A 21980-nucleotide genomic window follows, 5' to 3' on the forward strand; every position below is an offset into this window, starting at 1 on the left:
ACCTTAGACGATGCAAAGGCAAACACAGAAGTTTCTAGGTGATTAATAAAGCCCATCAGCACCCGAGGCTCAGCTGCAGCAATCTCCAGGCAAGTACGGGTGCTGTTCAGGCACAAACAAGAAAGACAAGTCTGGCAGCCTGGAAGATCCGGACTGGGCTGAATCCTGACAGTCTATGGCAGCCACCAGTTCAGGCCACCAGAGGGCGAGGGGAGCACAAACCAAGAAGCAGGCAGAAAGCATATTGAAGTACAGAATGGCTCAACATACACAGGTGCAGCACAGTGGATAAATCAGAGCCATGCTGGAAGCAGCCAGCACACAGAGACAGAAACAAAGCTAATTCAGGAAGAACAGACAAAAGCCAGCTTAGAAGCTGACTGCCAGAAATAAGGTAAGCCTGAGAGGGATCACGACCACAGACGTGACACTTATCCCCTTAGATATATGCACTCCCCTTGAGATTGCTGCAGTTAATCAAAAACTTTCCCAACTTTCAGACTGGCTCAAGAATAACAAACTGGTTCTAAATCCTACAGAATCAAAAGTCTCATTCTTTCAACATAGAGTGAGTCCCTCTTTGCCTGCACCACTTTCTCTTGCTAATACACCAGTCCCACAAGTGGAGACTGTCCATATTCTCGGAATACTTATAGACTCCAACCTCTTATTTCTTTCACAAATTTCTCAGGTAGTCAAATGCTCTTTCTATAAACTATGACTTATTTGTTCGGTCCACTCTTCTTCCAAAAGCGCTTAACATATTAGTTCACTCACTGCTTATTTCACAAATGGATTATTGTAATTCTTTGTACAAAAGTCTCTGGGTTATAGACATACACCACTTATAGATATTTGTCTCAACACTAATTTGCATAAATATGACCATGTTAGCCCTTATCTCAAAGAAGCTAATTGTCTTCCCATTACTCACTGTATCACTTATAAACTTGTATTGCTTGTTTTCAAAATATTACAAGCCAAGCAACCTCTTTATCTTTTCTGCCACTTCATTCCTTATAGTCCCGTACATGCACTTTGGTCAGTGCAGCAAAATCAATTAGTGATACCAAGCTATCAAGAAATAACCCATGAGCACACTAGACATGTCATGGGGCCTTTTCTCTGGAATTCACTCCCAGCTTCTCTTCACCTTCAGACTTCGCTAGATCAGTTTGAAACTAACCTTAAAATGCACATTTTCAAGGATGCATATAAATGAGTCCCTATTTGCAGCAGGTAGACCAGGAGGTACCTGGAAGATAACTGTAGCTCTCCCTCTCGTTCTCTCCTCCCCTCTCTGTCCTATCAACTATTGTAGTTCTCCCCCCAACCCTAATGGTTATGTCTGAAATTCTTTTTTATTTGTTTATCTTGTTCCTTTTCTATGATATTTTAGATTGTAAGCAACTCTGAAGGCACCCCAAAGGACGGGATAGTAAACCTATAATAAACTTGAAACTAGAATTTCAAGTTATTTGATGGACTGTTTTTGAGTGTACAGCTCGAGTAGAAGTTTGAGATCAGAGACAGTGTTGCGTGTCTCTTTTGACCAAGCCGTTCATGTGAGATATCAGGATACAAAGCTTTTGGTCTTTTCCATAGCGGGGAATTCTTTATGGAATTCCTTGAAGGGGCAGTTATATTTATGTGTGGAGGACCTCGTTTGTTGAGGCTTTTCTGTAAACAAGACTGAGATAACTTTTTACAGCTTTGAGACAGCATGCTGTACTGTTAGCAGATTTAGCACTTTGCTAACTCTGTTGTTTGTAGTGATGTTTTTAAACTTGTATTTTGTATCGATTGTTTTTTTATAAACTGCTTTGTTTTAAGTGGTATAGAAATTTGTAAAATAAATAAATTATCCTCCTGATTAAAAGTTTGTTCTGTTTGCTGAAAAAAAATTAAGGAGGGTTAGAAAATATTGTGATTTATCTCAGTTTATTTTAGTAGTTCAAACATTGCAGTTGTCTAAATTAGATTACAGTAATTGTGTTTATGCAGGCTGTACAAAAACTTTATTGATAAATATGCAGACTATCCAAAATACTGCGGTAAGAATGATATTTTCAGTTCAAACGTTTGACCCAGTGACTCCATACCTCATTTGTTTGCACTAGTTTCCTATTGAGCCTAAGATTACATGTAAAATATGCATGATGGTATTTAAGATTATCTGTGGGGTGGCTCCCCCATGTATGATAGATCTAATACTCTGCTCGGCAGCTCCGGAATCAGATGAAATTAAATTTCCCAACTGTCAATAAGGTTAAATTGTATAAAACTTTCACCTCTTCATTTTCATATTTGGTGGCCTCAATATGAAATGCATGGTCTCTCTCAATAAGACAATTGAATGAATATTTAGGGCCCTGTTTACTAAGCCACACTGTAGATGTGCAAGCGTTTTTAGTATGTGCTAAAAATTAGCAAGCTCTATTGCTAGAGACACCCATAGGAATATATGTGTCTCTAGCGTATTAGCGCACGGTAAAAACACTAGCGTGCCTTAGTAAATAGGGCCCTCAGTGTTTAGGAAAGCAGTTAAAACGTTTTTATTTTAGGATTAGCTGTTGTCAAAATCTTGATCTACTTTTGGTTTATTGAACGAACTAAAGTATGTTGTAATTTTCAGGACTGTTTTAATCCTAGTTCCTCATAGTTTGTTATCCGCAATGAGCTGAATATGTATTTCTATGGGCTATAAGAACTAAGTAAGATAAGCTAAGAAATCCATTCTAGACTTGTCTTCTCAGAAAGTGCAGATGGATCCCAGAAAGAGAAAGCCCCACATGCATCTGAGACATTCAGTGCTTTGTCTGACTCACCAATTTTTACCATACTTACATTGTGACAGAGAGAGCTTCCTTTGGAGTTCATATGCAGTAATGTATGTAGGCAACATATCAAGGTGCACTTAGATGTTCTTAATCAAGCCAGGGCACCCAAAGCAATTGTGATAATGTCTTTATCTCTCTACCACATTTTCTTGATCTGTCTACATTTCTTGGGATTTTGAGAATGTTCTGTCTCTCTGCATGATGTATGGAATAATCGCTTGACACTGATAAGTCTATTATAAATGCCATTCCATTCCAATGTTTTTCTCTTCTACAACTATGCCCCATTTTCTTGCTTCAGGCTTCTTATTGATAAGAATTGGGAATGTCCCTGATGGTCACAAGCTCTTTATTCTCCATAATTCTCTTAGTGTTGTAAACCCACTGCTTTTCTAGTACAGCAGTGCTATAGTGTTCAGACAGTTTCCAGTGGATGAGATGTGCCACTTTATTGTGTCCTTCTGTACAGAAGTTTTCTGCTATCAGAACTTTGCAGCCAACTACAGGAAGAGTAAAAAGGTTTACAGTTTAAATCTACTTGTATCTGTTTTTGAACAGTTTTTACTTAAGAACATAAGAATAGCCATACTGGGTCAAACCAATGGTCTATCTAGCCCAGTATCCTGTTTCCAACAGTGGCCAGTGCAGGTCACAAGTAACATGGCAGAAATCCAGATAGTAGTAACATTCCATGCTACCAATCCTAGGGCAAGCAGTGGGTTCCCAATGTCTGACTCAATAACAGACTATGAACTTTTCCTCCAGGAGCTCGACACTGTTACCACATTCTCTGACGAGTTCCACCACATCCTCTGACGAGTTCCGGAGCTTAACTATTCATCAAGGGGAAAAAAAATTTCCCTCCTATTTTGTTTTAAAAGTATTTCCATGTAACTTCATTGAGGGCCTCTTTTACTAAGCTATGCTAAGGATTCCTGGTGTGGCAAATGCATCACAGCCCATTCATTTTGAATGTACTGCGTTGCATTTGTAGCACAGGAATTGCTGGCACAGTTTCGTAAAAGAGGCCCCGAGTGTTCCCTTGTCTTTGTACTTTTTGAAAGAGTATAAAATCAGTTCACTTTTACCTGTTCTACACCACTCAGGATTTTGTAGACCTCAATCCTATCCCCCCCTCAGCCATCTCTTTTCCAAGCTGAAGAGCCCTAATCTCTTTAGCCTTTCCTCATATGAGTGCCATCCCCTTTTTATGCTTGCTGTAAATCATCTTGTCTCTTATCCACTGTCCTGGACTGCAACTATCAATCTCCTATTGTTTGGTTAAGGAGAGGTAAACTCAAGTACCCAGCTTTGATCAGTGTATGGGTCTTGGCATAATACTTTGTATTTTCTATTTTATTTGTGTATTTGACACTTAGCCTCATCAAAACTTGGACGTCCCTTTCGATTATGCCCCTCTTTCTGGCCCTTAATAAATACTTTTATAGCGCTCAACAATTAATTGGTCCCTTTCTGAGAGAGCGCGGGGTCTCTTTCTGAGAAAGCGCGGGGTACAAATATAACAAAAAATACATAAAAATAAAATGTTGAGCTTTTTTTTCTTTTTGGCTCTGAGAAAATGTCAAATCTGACGTGCGAAAAATGCAATTACCTTTAGGGGGAAGGAGAAGAGCAGGTGTTGCTCACCGTGGCATTTCTATCCCAGGATGTTGTGCCGACTGCTACCACATCTACCCCTAGATCCTTGCAGGTCAAAAACCACATTGGGTGGACGTGAATCACTTGTTTACTCTTTCCAAAAATACTAGGACTAGGGGGCACACAATGAAGCTGTTAAGTAGTGAATTTAAAACAAATCGGAGAAAATATTTCTTCACTCAACATGTAGTTAAACTCTGGAATTTGTTGTCAGAAAATGTAGTAAAAGCAGTTAGCTTAGCAGGGTTTTATAAAAGGTTTGGCTAACTTCCTAAAAGAAAAGTCCAAAAGCCATTATTAAGATGGACTTAAATCCACTGTTTATTTCAAGGCTAAGCAGCATAAAATCTGCTTTACTCTTTTGGAATCTTGCCAGGTACTTGTAACCTGAATTGGCCACTGTTGGAAACAGGATACTGGGCTTGATGGACCTTCGGTCTGTCCCAGTATGGCAACACTTATGTTCTTATGTTCTAAACTTGGCCCTCATAAAGTCACCAGTACATTACTGCTCTTTGAGTGAAACCAGCCAGGGGATTGGAGGACATGTTAGCTTTCTGATGAGATAAAGATGGAAGGAGCAAGTAGATAGACTGTGCATGAGAGCTAGTGAGAGCCAAGTGCAAACAGTAAAATGAACAGCTGTGCATGATGAGTCCTTGAGAGCTGAATGGGAAGATTTTGTTGTTTCTGTAAATGACGGGAACTTATTCTCAGTTTCTTTATCTCAGGCATGTGCTGTACCAGCAGAGCAGAGAAAATTTTCAGGATGAGTGCACAAAGCAGCTAATTGGTAACATTGTCATAACTCGCTACAATAATCGTACATACCGCATCGATGACATCGACTGGATCAAGTCCCCCAAGGACACTTTCACATTATCTGATGGGAAGGAAATTAGCTTTATTGAATACTACAGGTACTCTCAAGAAAGAAAAGATCCCTAGCCACTGTTTTCTATGACCGTGAGCAGTTACTTGTTCCCTCTATACTTGAACTTTGGGGCAGGGCATTGCAGCCCTGCAATTTGGAGCTTGTGGTGCCCCATGGAGCACCACCATCTTCTCTCTTGCTAATATTTTTCCTGAAGCCCCGTGCCAACAAAGGTGAATATGACCTTCATGTTTTGGCTTATAGGCGAGCCATTGCCTTCTACTTGGAAAGATACACCCAACTTTTTGCTGAAATGAAATAGGCAATAGAGCCTCGTGGGGACACAGCTCTTTAATTTTTTTAAAATCGTCTTTACCAATTGATTCTACTGTTTTGTGCAGATAGGGAAAACACTGTGTGTGTATTAGACAATGCTGTCCCTACCAGTGAGAAATTTGCATTTTTCACTCATGGATTTGCTTTTTAGCATTTCTTGACTGACTTATGCAAATGAAACCCCACAATGAGTCTGTGCACATGGCCCCACGTCCCCCAACAGGCTGCCCCTCATATCTGATAACATGATCAGGATTTGTCAGTCGATAGTTGGCACATGTGCTTAGTCTTGTATGTCCTTTTCTCTCCAGCCAACACTATGGGATAACAGTGAAGGAGGTAGATCAGCCACTGCTGATTCACAGGCCCAATGAGAAGAGACTCCCACAAGGGAAGGTGAGAAATATCACAATACCAGCAGAATTTATTTCTGAGCAGGAGAGGGAAAAGGTAGGCAGGTTTTCCTATTGAAAAGTTGTGACAACTTTGTTCTTTCAGGTGGTGAGGGGGGAAATACTACTCCTACCAGAACTCTCCTTCATGACTGGGATTCCTGAGAAGATGAGGAAGGACTTCAGAGCCATGAAGGTGAGGAACATGGATTGAGGTGTGCTGGACAAGGGGGTTATTTTCATACATAATATGGCAGTGTGTGACTCAGGTGTAAAAGAACAAGGTTTTAATTACAGAGGCAAGGTTGGAGTGCACAGAATGAGGAGATTAGGACTAAATTGTGGAAGGTAGAGGAACAACAGTGGGGTTGGTCTAAGGTTATGTAGTGTGGGGACAGATATTGAGGGGAAAGAGTGATAGATTGACTGCAGTGAGAGGAAGTTTATAGAATTAGGCTCTTGGGTAATTAAGACTTGTTTTAGCTAAAGGATTTGCTTTTGGTCTGTGTCCTAAGTTGTGAAGACATGACAGAGAGTGGATACTAGAGAGCTTTTAAAATCATGAGGGTTGGGGAGGGGAACAAGTTAATGAGGAATATTTATCTTTTCAAATAGTCCTAGATTTAACCAACAAGCCATGAAACTAGTAAGAGAACATTTTATCCATCAATGGTAAACCTAAGTCTGGAGTTTGCCACCAAAGAATACAATCAGTGTTCATGGCCTAGCTATGTTTAAAAATGGTTGGACGAGAAAGATCCATTAACCTTTGGAAATCTAGGGCTGACTGGCAACATGAGTACTTCCCTCTGTACCATAAATCGTACATGAGGCATGTTTGCTGGCTCTGCCTGCTTGTAGCCCTGCCCCTGTGTGGCACGGGTAAAAGTACCCCCACTGTAAAACTACTTGAGTACTTTCATCTGCAACAGGGGAGGGCAGTTTTCAATGAAGAATTTTATCCTGATAAGTGCATTGTTATCTGGTAAAGTTGTTTGAAAATTGCCTTGCCCTTCAGCACAGAAATCTTGTTTTGAGAACGTAAACTCATCACCAAAACCAGCTGCCCGGGAATGAGTTCGTGAAGGTGTGTGGCAGCCCTACTTTCTTCTGTGTTGGTCCTAAATAAAATGTTTCCCAGCGCACTTAATGGTACTTGGACCGGATCTTGTTATTTTATCCTGCTTCTCGTAGAGAAAGTCATTATGTGTTTTATAGCACTTCAGAGATAAGCTCTTTGATGTGTGTATCAAGAAAAAAAGTGTGTGTCATGGAAAGCAATTAGTCCCTGAGGGTACAAAAACAATATTTATAACCCACATACAGAGTGGAAGGCATATTTTGTACATGCTGATCTTATTCCCCAAATGCAAGTAGAACATTATAAGAAACTGCACTTTCACAGATTACTGTTCACGGTGACAGAAATCTTCCATAAAAATCTGGCTGCCAGCTTTTATTTGTTGTATAGAATGACTGGCCTCCAGGGCAGAGATGGCTGGCAGGATCTTTGTGGTCTGGTTCCATGGTTGCCCATCTTCTGAGCACCTTTTCCTTTCTTCCTTTAGGATCTTACACAACAGATTAACCTGAGCCCAAAGCAACATCACATAGCCCTGGGGCAGCTTCTGAAGAACATTGAGAGCAATGAAGCCTCAAAGAATGAAATGTCACGCTGGGGGCTGCGCCTGGACCAGGACATTTACAGGGTGAGGGATAGAAGGGGGAGAAGCACTGAGAGGACCACCCACTGATACTTAGGAAGAAATAAACCACCCAAGGCTGCATCAGTTTGCTCTTTATTAGATACCTCATCAAGTATTTGTACAATTACAGATCAGTGATATCTCATAGGGAGTACAGAATATAGCTACATGGAATTACCTCTATATCTGAGACTCCAACAAGCAACATGTACAATCGGTTATGGGAATATAGCACCACAGCTACACATAGGTGTTCTCGGGTCTGAGTCTTTAATGCCGAAGCCAATTAGTGGATATAAAAGACTCAAAGCTACTTATGAGAAAGCAATTGGGTTACTTGCCAATTCAGATACAATTGATTGGTTTCTCATAGGGAGAGAACAGCTCGGCTGGTTCAAAGGTACCAGCTGCGGCTGTCTCTCTCCCTTGAAGTAGGAAGTACACTCATTTTTTATATGCCCATTCAGGATACAGGTAGTATGACAGTAATCACATCTTATTGGATCTATGCTAGTATAATGGTTAACACTGGTTATGGTAATGAGTTGATTAGTATTTTACTGGAAAGGTCAATAATAGACTAGCTTTTACTGGAAGACTAAGTCATCTTCCTGAGAAGCCATCTTGTTCTGTTTTTCAGGAACATCTGTTATCACCATATTGCCACATTCATGCAACTCTGCAAGTTAGACCCCCCCCCCCCCTTCCTTATTCTTTGCAGATGTCTGCTTGCTCTGCAGTGTCTCAATAGCTCATGAGCCCTTGAGCAGCACTGGAGTTCAAGTCAGAATCACAGGCCTTTAAGTTTTTCTCTCATTTTGGACCAAATAATAATAATATTCATATCCCCACTTGAAGGTCTGTATAAACACAACCTTCACCAAATATGGTTAAGGCTAGTGCTCCTTGCTAGTGACCTAGTCCTGCACCTAGGTGTTTGCTCTCACCTCAAAATCTTGAGCCAACTCTTTATTGTCATGAGCTCAACAAACATATGATTAGTACTCTGATTGCAGGCTATCTTGGGTTGCAGGTATCCAGAATCCCTAAGCAGGTTGGGATTCCCGAGCCTTACTTTACCCGTCATGGCCACCCAATCATGAGCACTAAGAAGCGGATAGTAAATAGGAGAGGCACTAGTAAAGGGAATTTTTGTGTTTAAGATTGCCAATGGTGTAATTAAAAATAGGCTGACACAACCGTCAGGGTTTCCATCATAGAGCAAAACGGTAGCAACAATTTCTATGGGTAATTCGTATACTAAGAAGGGTCATACTATGGTTGAATATACTAAGATGGGTTACACTATAGCTAAATAATTGCATAGCTAAATGACATTTAAACAGGGGTTTCAATGTCTATAGCATGTAAAACATAGAAAAGCAAGTCTAAAAACAATAAGGGTTCAGTTACGAGCGTCCATCTACAATGGAAACTGTGTCATTAGCAACATGAATTAGCTAAAAGGGAGTGAAAGGAAAATAAAATAGAACCTTTCCAATTTAAACAGAATTAATGTTAAACTAAAAATAAAACAAAATATGAATCCATAATGTCTATAAATGGTAATTGTGAATATCAAATTATTTATCTCCTGATTTGCTTGGCTCTCTTGTGCTGGAGGTTCTGGTTCTGAGATGTCTCCAGTTGTGATTCTGAGTCCTGTACTTTACTGAAGACTGTAATATCTTTTCGGTGAACCCAAGATGTATGGTTCTCAAACTTGGCCGTAGTAGAGGTCACAGCTTCAACTTTAAATGGGTATACTTTCTATGGGCTAAGTCTCCTATTCTCTGCAGTGTCTCAATAGCTCATGAGCCCTTGAGCAGCACTGGAGTTCAAGTCAGAGTCACTCATTTTGGATCCTGAACCAAAGTCAGGCCTGGTACCAAATAATAATAATATTCATTATACAGATAAGCAAGTGTGGCTGCATCGCCTGTGAACTACATTACACACAATGTATTGCTCCTGTATCTTTGCAGTGGAAACTGCAGCAGTGAATGTCCTTAAAAATGAGAATCACATTATAAACTAGTGCAAGGCTGTCAGAGTACATAACACTCCCCGCCTGGTATCGGTAGATACCACTATCATTATTATCACAATTTATCAAATTAATTGCATTCGAAGTCCGTTATTTGTATTCAGGCTGTCCACCGGCTGTCACGATCCCAGGCTTCAAACAAACAGTCACGAACCCAGGAACAACGTGAGTCCTGGGCCTATTGTCTTTGAGTGGCAGCAGGAGGCAAAGCCTACCAAGCAGGACTAGACTAACAAGCTTGGCTTGGCTGGAACCAGATGTTGGGACGGACTTGGCTTGGCAGGAACAGGATTCAGGATGCTGGAACAGGGTTCAGGATACTCGAACAAGCTGGACGGGAACAGGGTTCAGGATGCTGGAACAAGCTTGGCAGGAACAGGATTCAGGATGCTTGAGCAGGATTCAGGATTTTCAAACAAACTTGGCAGGAATGGGAGCTGAAAGCAAACAGAGCAGAGACAAGCAGGAAGGGGACTGGAGCTGAAGACAAACAGGGCAGACACAAGCAGGATACAAAGCTGTCCCACACAGACCAACAACAGAACTAAGGCTGAAGCTACGGTAGAGAGGGACTAGAACAAGCAAGACAGACTAGGCAGGACACAAAGCTGACCCACACAGACAGACAGACAACAGGACTATGGCTGAAGGCTGAACCTAGCACACAAACAGACCGAGAAGAACAGAAGCAGAAGTGCCCACAGGCACATAGACTATGAGCAAGGTAGAAGTGCTACACTTCCTTATAAACAAGACAGAGGCAGGAAATACACGGAACCCAAAGTGAGGCTTAAAACACACATGAAAGAAACAATGCAGACAGTAGCCAGCAAAGCAGCTGACCATTGGGACAAAGGGTGAGTCAGAGAGGGATCACGACCCCAGTCGTGACACGGGCTGTAGGTTCATCTTCATCACACATGAGTTGAAACGAGAGACAGACAACAACAACACTAGACAACACAAAAGAGAGAAAGAGTCTTTGGTCTTAATGGGAGGATGGCGACTCTCTGTGCTTGTGCTTCTTCGGGTGGTCCAGGAAGCAAAATCTTGGTGGTGGATCATACGGGCCATTCACTGTAGACAGGATGCTTTGTTGGGTGCGCTGTTGCAGCTGGGTGGAGACCCAAAAGGTGAAGATGTCCTTTTTTAGGTCCCAGCTTAGGCCAAGGCGGTGTTGAAATGAGGGTGTGTCCACGCCTAGGTCTAGGTCCTTCGGGTCTCTAGCACGGTCTGCTGAAGGGAATGACTCATCTTTTCTGAACTCTTTGTTCATCATGTTCAGGAACTCTTTATATTTTATGGAGAAGGCAGGTTTGTCTCCATCTTTGGTGGGCTGGAACAGTGAGCTTCCCAGGTGTTCTAAGTCTGGGTCCTTCAGGTCTCTAGTATGGTCTACTGAAGGAGATGACTCATCTGTACTGAATTCTGTACTCATTATGTTCAGGAACTCTTTATCTTTTATGGAGAAAGCAGGTTCATCTCCATCTTTGATGTTCTGGAACACTGAGCTTCCCAGGTGTTCTCCTAAGTCTGCTGGAGAGACTGTTTTGTAGAGCGTTGGGACAATGCTCTGTTCCTTCTGGGCGGGAGCTTCTTTGGTGGTTATATGGTTGGTACATGGCTGGAACAAGGAAGGGCGCCCACTTTCTAGGACATTGGTGGAAAGTACATTGACATTTGACTTTCTTGTTCGCTGGAGGCAGACATCGCCTACTGTTGTCCAACCCAAGTTGAGTGAGTGTGCGAAGGGAGCACTGTGTTGCATGATTCACGGATGTCCAGGGATTCTGGTGCATCTCTGTCCAGCAACAGCGAGATCTCAGCATCTGGATTCAAGTGTGCAAGCTGGTCGGTTATAGGCCTCAGGTAGGGGTGATTCTGGGCAGCCTGTAGCTTGGGAACACCATCTTCGTTATCTGGTATCTGATCACATTAGACTTGTGTGAGTGATCATGGCTTGGTGCCGCCATTCATAGCCTCTATCACATAACCGCTTGCTGTTTGCCCTGCCATCCATACGGCCCTTGCACAAGTTTTGATGCTGTCTGGGGAGTAGTTTTGGTGGATGTCGAACAGGTCATAGCGCTCTGATCTTGTGAGAGACCTGTTGCTCTGCTTGTCTATGACGATGTACGTTTTGGCTGCTTTGTCACGTTGTCCTTCAAGGTGCACTTCGGTCAGGCACGTCTTGGCTCAGGATCTCCCTTCACGGTCTCCTTCGCACACTTTCGTGCATCTCTGAGTGGCTTGGAATGGGTGCCTTCTCCTCCCTCTCCCCGCCATGATTCAACTCGGGGTTAGAGTTCGGTTCGGCATCATCTGGGTGTATGGCATAGACGCTCTGGTCGGTGCCATGTTCTGTACACTTGATAGGTACTTCGCAATCTTTGCCGAGATGATCTGAGTTCAATTCTTCTATACGTGCAGCTGTTTCCTTTTCCAGCCCATGTGGCATCGTATACATCTCTTGCTTAGGAGTAGGCCTCATACTCACTACGGTACCCTTGGAATCGGGTTTCCATGCCCTGTAACGCTCAGGGCGGTCATAGACCTAGGTAAGCTCTGCGCTCCACAGATCTTTGCTAGCCATATACTCTGCTGGCTCGTCTCTTGCTGCAGTTTCAAGTCGAGCAGATGACGTCACTGCTGGTTGGTTGCCTTGTGCTCTTCTGAAGCCCGATGAGGAGTGTGGCTGTCCAGCTCCCTCAGGTTTAGGCCAAAGGAGTTCAGCCGATATCCTGCTTGAGAGCGACTGCTCCGGTCTCTTTTGCCTGCACCATGTGTGAAGGCTCAGACTCTGCGATGAGTGTTCTTGCTCGAGTCTCTCTTGCCCCCACCCTGTGTGAAGGCTCAGACTCTGCGATGAGCATTCTTGGTCAGGTCTCTTTTGCCCCCACCCTGTGTGAAGGCTCAGACTCTGCGATGAGCGTTGTTGCTCGGGTCCCTTTTGCCCCCATGCTGTGTGAAGGCTCAGACTCTGCGATGAGCGTTGTTACTCGGGTCCCTTTTGCCCCCACCCTGTGTGAAAGCTCAGACTCTGCGATGAGCGTTGTTGCTCGGGTCCCTTTTGCCCCCACCCTGTGTGAAGGCTCTGACTCTGCGATGAGCGTTCTTGCTCGGGTACCTTTTGCCCCCACCCTGTGTGAAGGCACAGACTCTGCGATGAGCGTTCTTTCTTGGGTCTCTCTTGCCCCCGCCCTGTGTGAAGGCTCAGACTCTGCAATGAGTGTTCTTTCTTGGGTCTCTCTTGCCCCCACCCTGTGTGAAGGCTCAGACTCTGCGATAAGCATTCTTGCTTGGGTCCCTTTTGCCCCCACCCTGTGTGAAGGCTCAGACTCTGCGATGAGCATTGTTGCTTGGGTCCCTTTTGCACCCACCCCGTGTGAAGGTTCAGACTCTGTGATGAGCGTTCTTGCTCGGTTCCTTTTTGCCCCCACCCTGTGTGAAGGCTCAGACTCTGTGACTGAAATGGAGTGTCTCCGTTAGCGCATCCTTCTGGAGCAAGTGCCAGTGGTAGTGCATTCGTATGCATACATGCGTGTGGATCACTGTAATACTGGCTTGCCTCCGTTGCGCTTCTGCCTTGGGCTCGCTCATTTCAGGTGCATTAAACTCTGATGAAAATAGATCAGGTTCCTCAGGATATGAGGGTTCTTCTGACTCAAACTGCTTCAGTGCGCTAGTAGGTGATGGGGTGTGTGCCATCGCATGAGTTTCAGTTCTTAGAGCAGGATCTTCAGAGACAAGGTGGCTAAGTCGTTTCTTTCTGCCATTCTGACCCACAGCAGCTTCGAGAACCTTGGCCTTTGCCTCAAGTGAAGCTATTTTTTTCTCTTGCTGGAGTGCTTCTGCGATAATGTCCAGCTCAGCTTTTTCACGCGCAGTCTCAGCCTCCATCTCAGCCCTTTTGCGTGCTTCTCCAACCTCCATCTTGGCCCTTCTGCGGGCTTCCTCAGCCTCCAGCACAGCCCGTTCTAGCTTCAGGGCAGTTTCCTGTTCAATGTAGCGATGGCAAGCTTTGGCTACCTCTACCATAACCTGCGCCTGAAGGGCCGCCGACCTAGCTGTCGATTGGCTGGAGTGGTTTGTTGCCCGTGACTTGGAGGATCTTGAAGTTTTGGATGTATATCTAGAGAAGTGAGAGCACAGGGAGCTGCTGTCTTGTGGATTTACAGTTGCATCTGCTGCTTTCTTTACAGCCTTGGCTACTTCCGTGCTAAGCTTTCGGTCTTTGGCTTCTTGGAACGCCTTTCTCAAAAGACTGTGATCTGTATTTGTCTCATCTAAGAACTGGTAATACTCTTCTGCCTTTTTGTTGTAGAGTGCATAACTGGTCTGTAGTGATAACAGACAGGTGCCACTGTCTGCCCCTGCCTTTGAAATAATAAACATGTTTCTTTCCACCTCATGCCACAGCCTGTATAGATTCTCCTTATATTTTTCCTGTTTTGCTTGATAAATTTCTAGGAATTTCTGGGTTAACTTGCGAGTTCTTCTACTCTTGAACCCTTGTTGGGACTGGAGGGAGAGGGTGTCTACCGTATCTGCGTTGCCTTCTGGCTGTTCCTTCGTGTCTGGTGCAGGGGACACTTCGTCTGGTACTGACTGTGAGACATTAAATTCTGCCATTCTGTGCTTGTTTGCTTATTACTACTACTACTACTACTTAACATTTCTAGAGCGCTACTAGGGTTACGCAGCGCTGTACAGTTTAACAACGAAGGACAGTCCCTGCTCAAAGGAGCTTACAATCTAAAGGATGAAATGTCAAGTTGGGGCAGTCTATATTTCTGAATAGAGGTATAGTGGTTAGGAGCCAAAGGCGACATTGAAAAGGTGGGCTTTGAGCAAGGATTTAAAGATGGGCAGGGAGGGGGCCTGGCGTATGGGCTCAGGGAGTTTATTCCAAGCATGGGGTGAGGCGAGGAAGAAAGGGCGGAGCCTGGAGTTGGCGGTGGTGGAGAAGGGCACTGAAAGAGATTTGTCTTGAGAGCGGAGGTTACGGGTAGGAACGTAAGGGGAGAGGTAAGGAGGGGCTGCAGATCGAGTACATTTGTAGGTTAGTAGGAGAAGCTTGAACTGTATGCGGTACCTGATCGGAAGCCAGTGAAGTGACTTGAGGAGAGGGGTGATATGAGTATATTGGTCCAGGCGGAAGATAAAACGTGCAGCAGAGTTCTGAACGGACTGAAGGGGGATAGATGGCTAAGTGGGAGGCCAGTGAGGAGTAGGTTGCAGTAGTCAAGGCGAGAGGTAATGAGAGAGTGGATGAGAGTTCGGGTGGTGTGCTCAGAAAGGAAAGGGCGAATTTTGCTAATGTTATAGAGGAAGAAGCGACAGGTCTTGGCTATCTGCTGGATATGCGCAGAGAAGGAGAGGGAGGAGTCGAAGATGACTCCGAGGCTGCGGGCAGATGAGACAGGGACGATGAGGGTTTTATCAACTAAGATAGAGAGTGGAGGGAGAGGGGAAGTGGGCTTATCTATCTTTACTAAGTGAAGGGTCAGCTCTTCTATGCAGGGAGGCTGGAGGTGTAGAGATTACTCGGTATGGGAGCTGTTGCTGGGACTTGCTAGCTTTGCAGTGGCTTCTCTCTCTGCTCTGGGTTAAATCTGCCTTTCACACTGCTGAAGTCAATACTGGATCAGGTTTCAGTGATAAGTTAATGAGCAGAGGGGATGGGAGAGAGTGCGTAGCTCTGAGTCACAGTTCTCCCTCAATCAGTATCCTAGCAACTGATGTCCTGGAGATCTTCAGGGCTCAGATTTCTGACTTGGGCTGGAGGAAGAGGGGAGAAAGAACTTCAAAGCATCTTCAAAGTGATCAGCACACAGGTGTGAGAATTCAACACATAGAATTCACGCAGGAAGATTCCTCACCAACTCTGCAACAGTCGCTTTTTAAACCACTTTCCTCTCTGGTCTTTCTTATGCTTACTTAAAGGTTAAGATGTTCATAGGTTTGCCAATACAAAACAGTTTTTTCTTTTTCTGATTCTCTAGCTGCTGACTTTATTACTGAGACCCAATGGGAGGGGCTGCTGTCGAGCAGGGAAGAGTACTTAAGCTTAATCACTCTCAGGAATGTGGTCAGCGAAATGTTAGCATGGAGACACTGGGTTTGACTTCTATAAATCTTCTGTTTCTTCACAGACAGCCTTTCATAAGCTTGCTTTTCTGATAAATGCATTTAAACTTTAAGAGCTCCATACATTGCTTTTCTTTAGCTACAAGTTCACTTAAATGCAGATCAACAGCTCTTCTACTAAACACACTTGAACAGCTCCAACATTTCTTTAGCTGCAGGTTCTCTTGAATGCAAATCAGTTAGCATCCAGGCAATATAAGCAGAGTTACTCAATTCCCTTTTTCCTTTCTGGTCTGGTTAACTCACACACATTTGTCTTTTCACACTTCGCTCTTCTGCTGTTCTTTTCAGATGGCTCTTAAAGCACGATTATCCTGCTGCAACTCCTTCAACTCCTCAATAGCTATTTAGTTTTTACTTTTTATTGTTCAATAGTTTTTATTAAAGAAGATGGAGTTTAACAATGTAATTGAGTCTTGTACACAATCCTCTTTATCACATCACTTGTTAACTTTAACCAATTCTAACATCAACAACAAAGTACTTTTATTATTATTGTTCTTCCCCCTTATGCCCCCCCTCCCCTCCCATCCACCCTTCCCAAGCTTCCCCCCCAACTAACCCCTCCCCCCTCCCTCTCACTCTTCTCCTCCTTATATGTTTGCACATTTCAGTCATCTGTTTATTGATTATACATTTGCAACGTATTCATTATTAAACTGCGGGCTCTGCCCCCCATCGATTGAATATAAGGTTCCCATATTACCCAAAACTCCTTTTTCTTTTTGGGAGTGTCTCTCGCATCTCTGGCCTCCCACGCAGCGAGCATCTGCAGCCCGCTACGCCAATGCCAAAATGAGGGAGCTTCCTCCTGTATCCAATATTGCATTATACACATTTTCCCAATGATACAGACTTTATACATAAACTGGCGTTCTGCTCTTCTCAAATTTGTCCTACTGCCTTTATATCCCAATATACACCTCTGAGCGGTCAGCATAACTGGTTTATGTAATATATATACACAATACTGCTTGATTCTCATCCAGAATCTCTGTATGGAAACACAATCCCATAGCATATGTAAAAACGACGGATCTGTGCTTCCACATTTGTAACATTTACTCTCTGATATACGTCCCGCATAATACGCTTGTTTAGGTGTGAAATATCCCCGCATGATTATACGATACTGAGTTTCCCTATGTCTTGCATAATGCAAGTTGTCTTTAATCTCTGTCATGTGTGTTAAAATGCCATCTTCTGTGATTGTCAGTCCTAGATCATTCGTCCATTTTTGGGCCACCCCTGCTAATGACTTAGGTACTTTCAGCTGTGATATTGCTATATGCATCCCCGACACCGTAACCCTGTCTATCCCTGGGGGTAAGAAAAAGTGTTCCAGCAGAGGATAAAGCTCTCTAGAACACCCCTCTCTTATCAATCTAGCCATATAAACCTTCACCTGCAGATATGAGTACCAATCTACATTGTCCTCCCCTACTATCTGTCCCAATTCACCTTGTGTCCTCATCCGTCCTGTATTGTGTAATACGTCTGCCACTACCACCACCCCTTTTGTTGCCCATCTGTGGTGTCTACTCGATTGAATACCCGACTGGAAATCAGCATTGCCCATTAATGGTATCATGTCGGTACATCTGGGATTCTTCCCCAGGAGGTGAATTACATATTCCCATGTCTTTCTCATTGGAGCCAACAAAAGATGCTGCCTCCACTCTGTAGGTATCTTATGTGTGGGAGCATGTAATAAGTAATAGGGATGATACGGTTTAAATAAGCTTCGTTCCATCTCCCATGGGGTGTATTCTTCCGTTCCTAGTACCCAGTCTGCCATATGTCTTAATAAGCATGCCCAGTTATAATCTCGCAAATTAGGTAACCCCAATCCTCCTTTCTGCAATTTTCCACTCAAATTTTCAAATTTAATTTTTGGCTTCTTGCCCCCCCAGCAGAAGTAGGACAGCATTCTCTTTAATTTTTTTAAATCCTTCTGTTGTAAGTATAATGGTAGCTGTCGAAATACGTACAGCCATCTGGGAAATAACACCATGCTGTACAGGCTGATTCTCCCATTTAGTGTCAACGGCAAGGTATGCCAATGGGTCAATGTCTGCTTCGTCTGTCTCAGAAGGCTATCTATATTTTTCCTATAAAGTTGGCGTGGATCCGCTGTCAGAGTTATTCCTAAATATTTGAATTCACCTGTGACCCATCGTAAGGGAAACTCCCCCCTCCACCCTGCCAGCATTGTGTCCTGTGTTGGCATACTTTCTGATTTTTGCATATTAAGTTTAAAGCCCGAAAATGAGCCATATTCTTTAAATCGTTCTAGCAATACCGGTAGTGCCACCTGTGGCTTGGTAAGGTGGACTAAGAGGTCGTCAGCGAATGCCGAGATTTTAAATTCATGAGGTCCCATTCTCACCCCTGTGATCTCCTGGTCCTCCAGTATTGTCCGTAACAGCGGATCCAGGGTTAAAGCAAATAACAAGGGGGACAAGGGGCATCCTTGTCGTGTGCCTCTACCAATCTCAAACGTTTCAGTATAGTCCCCGTTAACATATAGCCTGGCTAAGGGGTTTTTATACAATGCGGCTATAACTTTTACAAATGACCCTGCAAAACCATATGCTGACATTGTCCGAAACATAAATCCCCAGTCTACTCTATCGAACGCCTTTTCGGCGTCGAAACTTATTAGTAAGGAGTCTTCTTTCTTTCTTCTTACCCATTCTAATGAGGCTAATATCTGTCTAATATTCTTGACTATCTGTCTCCCTTTAATAAATCCTCCTTGTGGTAAGGCTATGATGTCTGGTAAGATCCTTGCTAGTCTATTGGCATAGATCCCCGCCAGTAGCTTGGTTTCATAATTAATCAAGGAAATTGGTCTATATGATTCTGGCCTAATCAGGTCCTTTCCTGGTTTGGGGAATACCACAATGTCTGCCACTCGAAGTGTCTCTGGTAGACATTCCTGATCTACTGCCCGTTGAAAGGCCAGCATTATTGGGTTCCCAATCTCTGCCTCTAACAGTTTATAAAATTCGGCTCGATACCCATCAGGTCCCGGAGCTTTTTGTAAAGGACTATTTTTGATTGCCCTGGTTATTTCGTCTAGTTCAATGGGCTTGTTAATCATTTCCTTCTGGGCCTCTGTTATCTGTGGTATTACTATATTATCTAGATACATCTCTGGCTCTAACTGATCTTCTGTGACTGGCTGATATAGCTGGGTATAATATTCTAAAAATATTTGTCTAATTTTACTCTCTGAGTTTGTTACAGTTCCTGAGGGATGTTGTAAAGTAAGCACCCTTTGTGGGCCAGTCTTTTTCCTGATCAACCCTGCGAGCATTTTACCTTGCTTATTACCAAATTTATAGAGTTGATATCTGTAGTATACTGCTGATTTGATAGCTCTTTGATGGATTAAAGTATTTAAATTTATCTGTGTGACTAATAACTGCTCTCTTATTGTGCCTTGGGCTGTGTCTCTATATTGACGTCGCAATTTGACTAATTGCTTCCCTAGCCTGAGTATTTCCTGTTCCCGTCTTTTTTTCTTTCGGCTGCAGTAAGCTATTATTTCTCCTCGGAGTACAGCTTTCGCTGCCTCCCAGTACAATATAGGTTCTAATGTATGCCTCTCATTATGAATCTTATATTCCATCCATTTCTCTCTTATATAACTCAGAAATTCATCATCATAATAAAGCTCAATTGGGAATATCCATTTCCGTCTCTTAGATTGTGTGTCTTGTCTATTAACAATGATATAGATTTGCGCATGGTCAGATATTATGGTGGCATCTATGCCTGCCCCTTGTACATCTGGAAGAGCCCCCTCATTAATCAAAAGATAATCAATCCGGGATTGAGTATGATGTGCTCTTGAGTAGTGCGTATAATCTCTAAGACCTGGATTTAATATTCTCCACACATCTATAACTTCCAGTGTGTCACACATCCAAGCAATGCCCTTCATATGATCCCCTTTTCCTCCACCCTTATTACAGGTTTTATCTATGGTTGCGTCCGCCACTATGTTAAAGTCTCCCCCAATTACCGTCTGCACATATGGGTCTTGTAGTTTAATTTTTTGAATACGCATAATTAAAGTTTGAAAGAACCTTTTGCTGTACACATTCGGGGCATATACATTCACCAATAGCATTGGCATTCCATCTATCGTCACCTTAGCTATGATAAATCGGCCCTCTGGGTCTGTATATACATAATTCTGAGTTACTTGTAGTGTTTTATGAATCAATATTGCTACTCCTGCTTTTTTCCCCACTGCAGGGGCCTCTAATACAGTACCCACCCACCATGATTTTAGTTTTGCATGTTCCTGTGTTGTTAAGTGTGTTTCCTGTAACATAGCTATTAATGCTCCCTTTTTGCGCAATTCCCCCATTATTTTCTTTCTCTTTATGGGCGAGCCTATACCTCCAACATTCCATGAGTATATTTTCATATCTTTCATGTTATTCCTCCATATTTTGCTTCCAATAGCTGGCTAATTTCCTGCCAAGTCCCGGACTGCTGTCCCAGCTGCAGCCGTCCCACATATTTACCATATGTCTTATATTGCGACTGAAAGTGTCTGTACCCCAACATTCCCATCCTCTTTCCCCTTTGAGAAGAATTTAGCTTTTTCTTTTCCATTCTGCATATATTGCGTCCCCTCCCCCCCTTATCTCCTATTCCCCATCCCCTCCCTCTGACCCTTGCCATTAACCAAACTTTCCCCCCGCTTGGCTGGTCACAACTAACCAATGCTTACCTCCCCTCCCCGTTCTAGTCTTGATCTATTACCCCTTTCACCCTCTCCCAAATGTGAAAGATACCATTAATAGCATTCAGTCCCATCCTTATGTGTATGCCATTTACCTTCCCACTTCTTCCCCTGTATGATATTCACCTAACGCGTACTTCTTTATATATTGCCTTCTCCCCTCATCTTTAACTTTCAATTCAAATCCAACAACATCAACTATCAAGTCCTGATCCATGTATAATTTTAAGTTCTTACAAACTCTCTCCTGCTCCTGTCTGTCTCCACTTTTTCCCAAACTTTTTCATATCTTCGTGTATTCCGTGTATCCTGCTATCAGCCTGCTCAGGTTCAAATAGGTCAAGTAGATCCAGTCTCTGCAGACTCCATTTCTGCTGCCCGCTCCAAGTCGGCTACAAAGGCTCCCGCTTCTTTCTCCGATGTAAAAATTTTTAAGCTTCCATTATATGTCAGTTTCAAAGTAGCGGGGTATTGCAAGGAGAAGCGAATCTTCATCTCAAATAGCTTTGAACACACTGGCGAAAATGCCCGCCTTTTTGCTGATATTCCAGCCGAATAGTCTTGGAAACACAGAATCCTCTTGCCTTCATAGGTTAAAGTCGTTGCGGAGCGTGCTGCCTGTAATATACATTGTTTATGCACAAAATTTAATATCTTGCAGATAACCACTCGTGATGTAGTTTTCCCCATCTGGCGAGTTCCCAGGCGATGAGCTCGCTCTATTCTCAATGGGCCTATTGATTCTGGAAAATCCACCTGTGTATTCAGCCATTGTTCCAGGGTTTTTTCCAACTGACGGGCCCCCAGCGCCTCTGGCAGACCCACCAGGCGAATATTGTTCCGTCGGGAACGATTTTCTAAATCTTCGATTTTACTTTCCATGTCTGCCACCAGTTTCTTCATGTTTTTCTGAGCCTCCTCCAAATCTGTAACACGGTCCTCAACCACGCTGGTCCGTGTCTGGAACGCCACACATTCTTTAGTCAGCTCTCCGATCTTAGCGTTCAGCTGTTCCAGTTTACCATCCAGCTTTTGGTCTATCGGGGCCAGACGCCGCTCAAGCAGATCCTCCATCACTACTGTGAGTTCTGATGTTATCTCCGCTATCCAAGCGGAGGAAACCGATGTTCCCGCCTCGGGAGGAGACGCCGCCATTTTGTACTCGGTCGTCTTTCCCCTCTGCTTGTCTCGCGGCGCTGATCTCGCTGTCA

At 43.5% G+C, this 21980-nt stretch overlaps 1 protein-coding gene across 3 annotated transcripts in view; it reads left to right on the forward strand.

Annotated features, from left to right (window-relative positions):
- Positions 1-21980, forward strand: part of PIWIL2 (piwi like RNA-mediated gene silencing 2) — a 349150-nt gene that overhangs the window by 164952 nt on the left and 162218 nt on the right. For all 3 annotated transcript variants that reach the window (XM_030202016.1, XM_030202014.1, XM_030202015.1), the window contains exons 12-15: positions 5231-5419; positions 6021-6105; positions 6208-6297; positions 7670-7810. In XM_030202016.1, the coding sequence (XP_030057876.1) occupies positions 5231-5419; positions 6021-6105; positions 6208-6297; positions 7670-7810 (505 nt within the window). The remainder of the gene's footprint in view (positions 1-5230; positions 5420-6020; positions 6106-6207; positions 6298-7669; positions 7811-21980) is intronic.

Source organism: Microcaecilia unicolor, chromosome 4 (assembly GCF_901765095.1).
Source record: "Microcaecilia unicolor chromosome 4, aMicUni1.1, whole genome shotgun sequence".
NCBI lineage: Eukaryota > Metazoa > Chordata > Amphibia > Gymnophiona > Siphonopidae > Microcaecilia > Microcaecilia unicolor.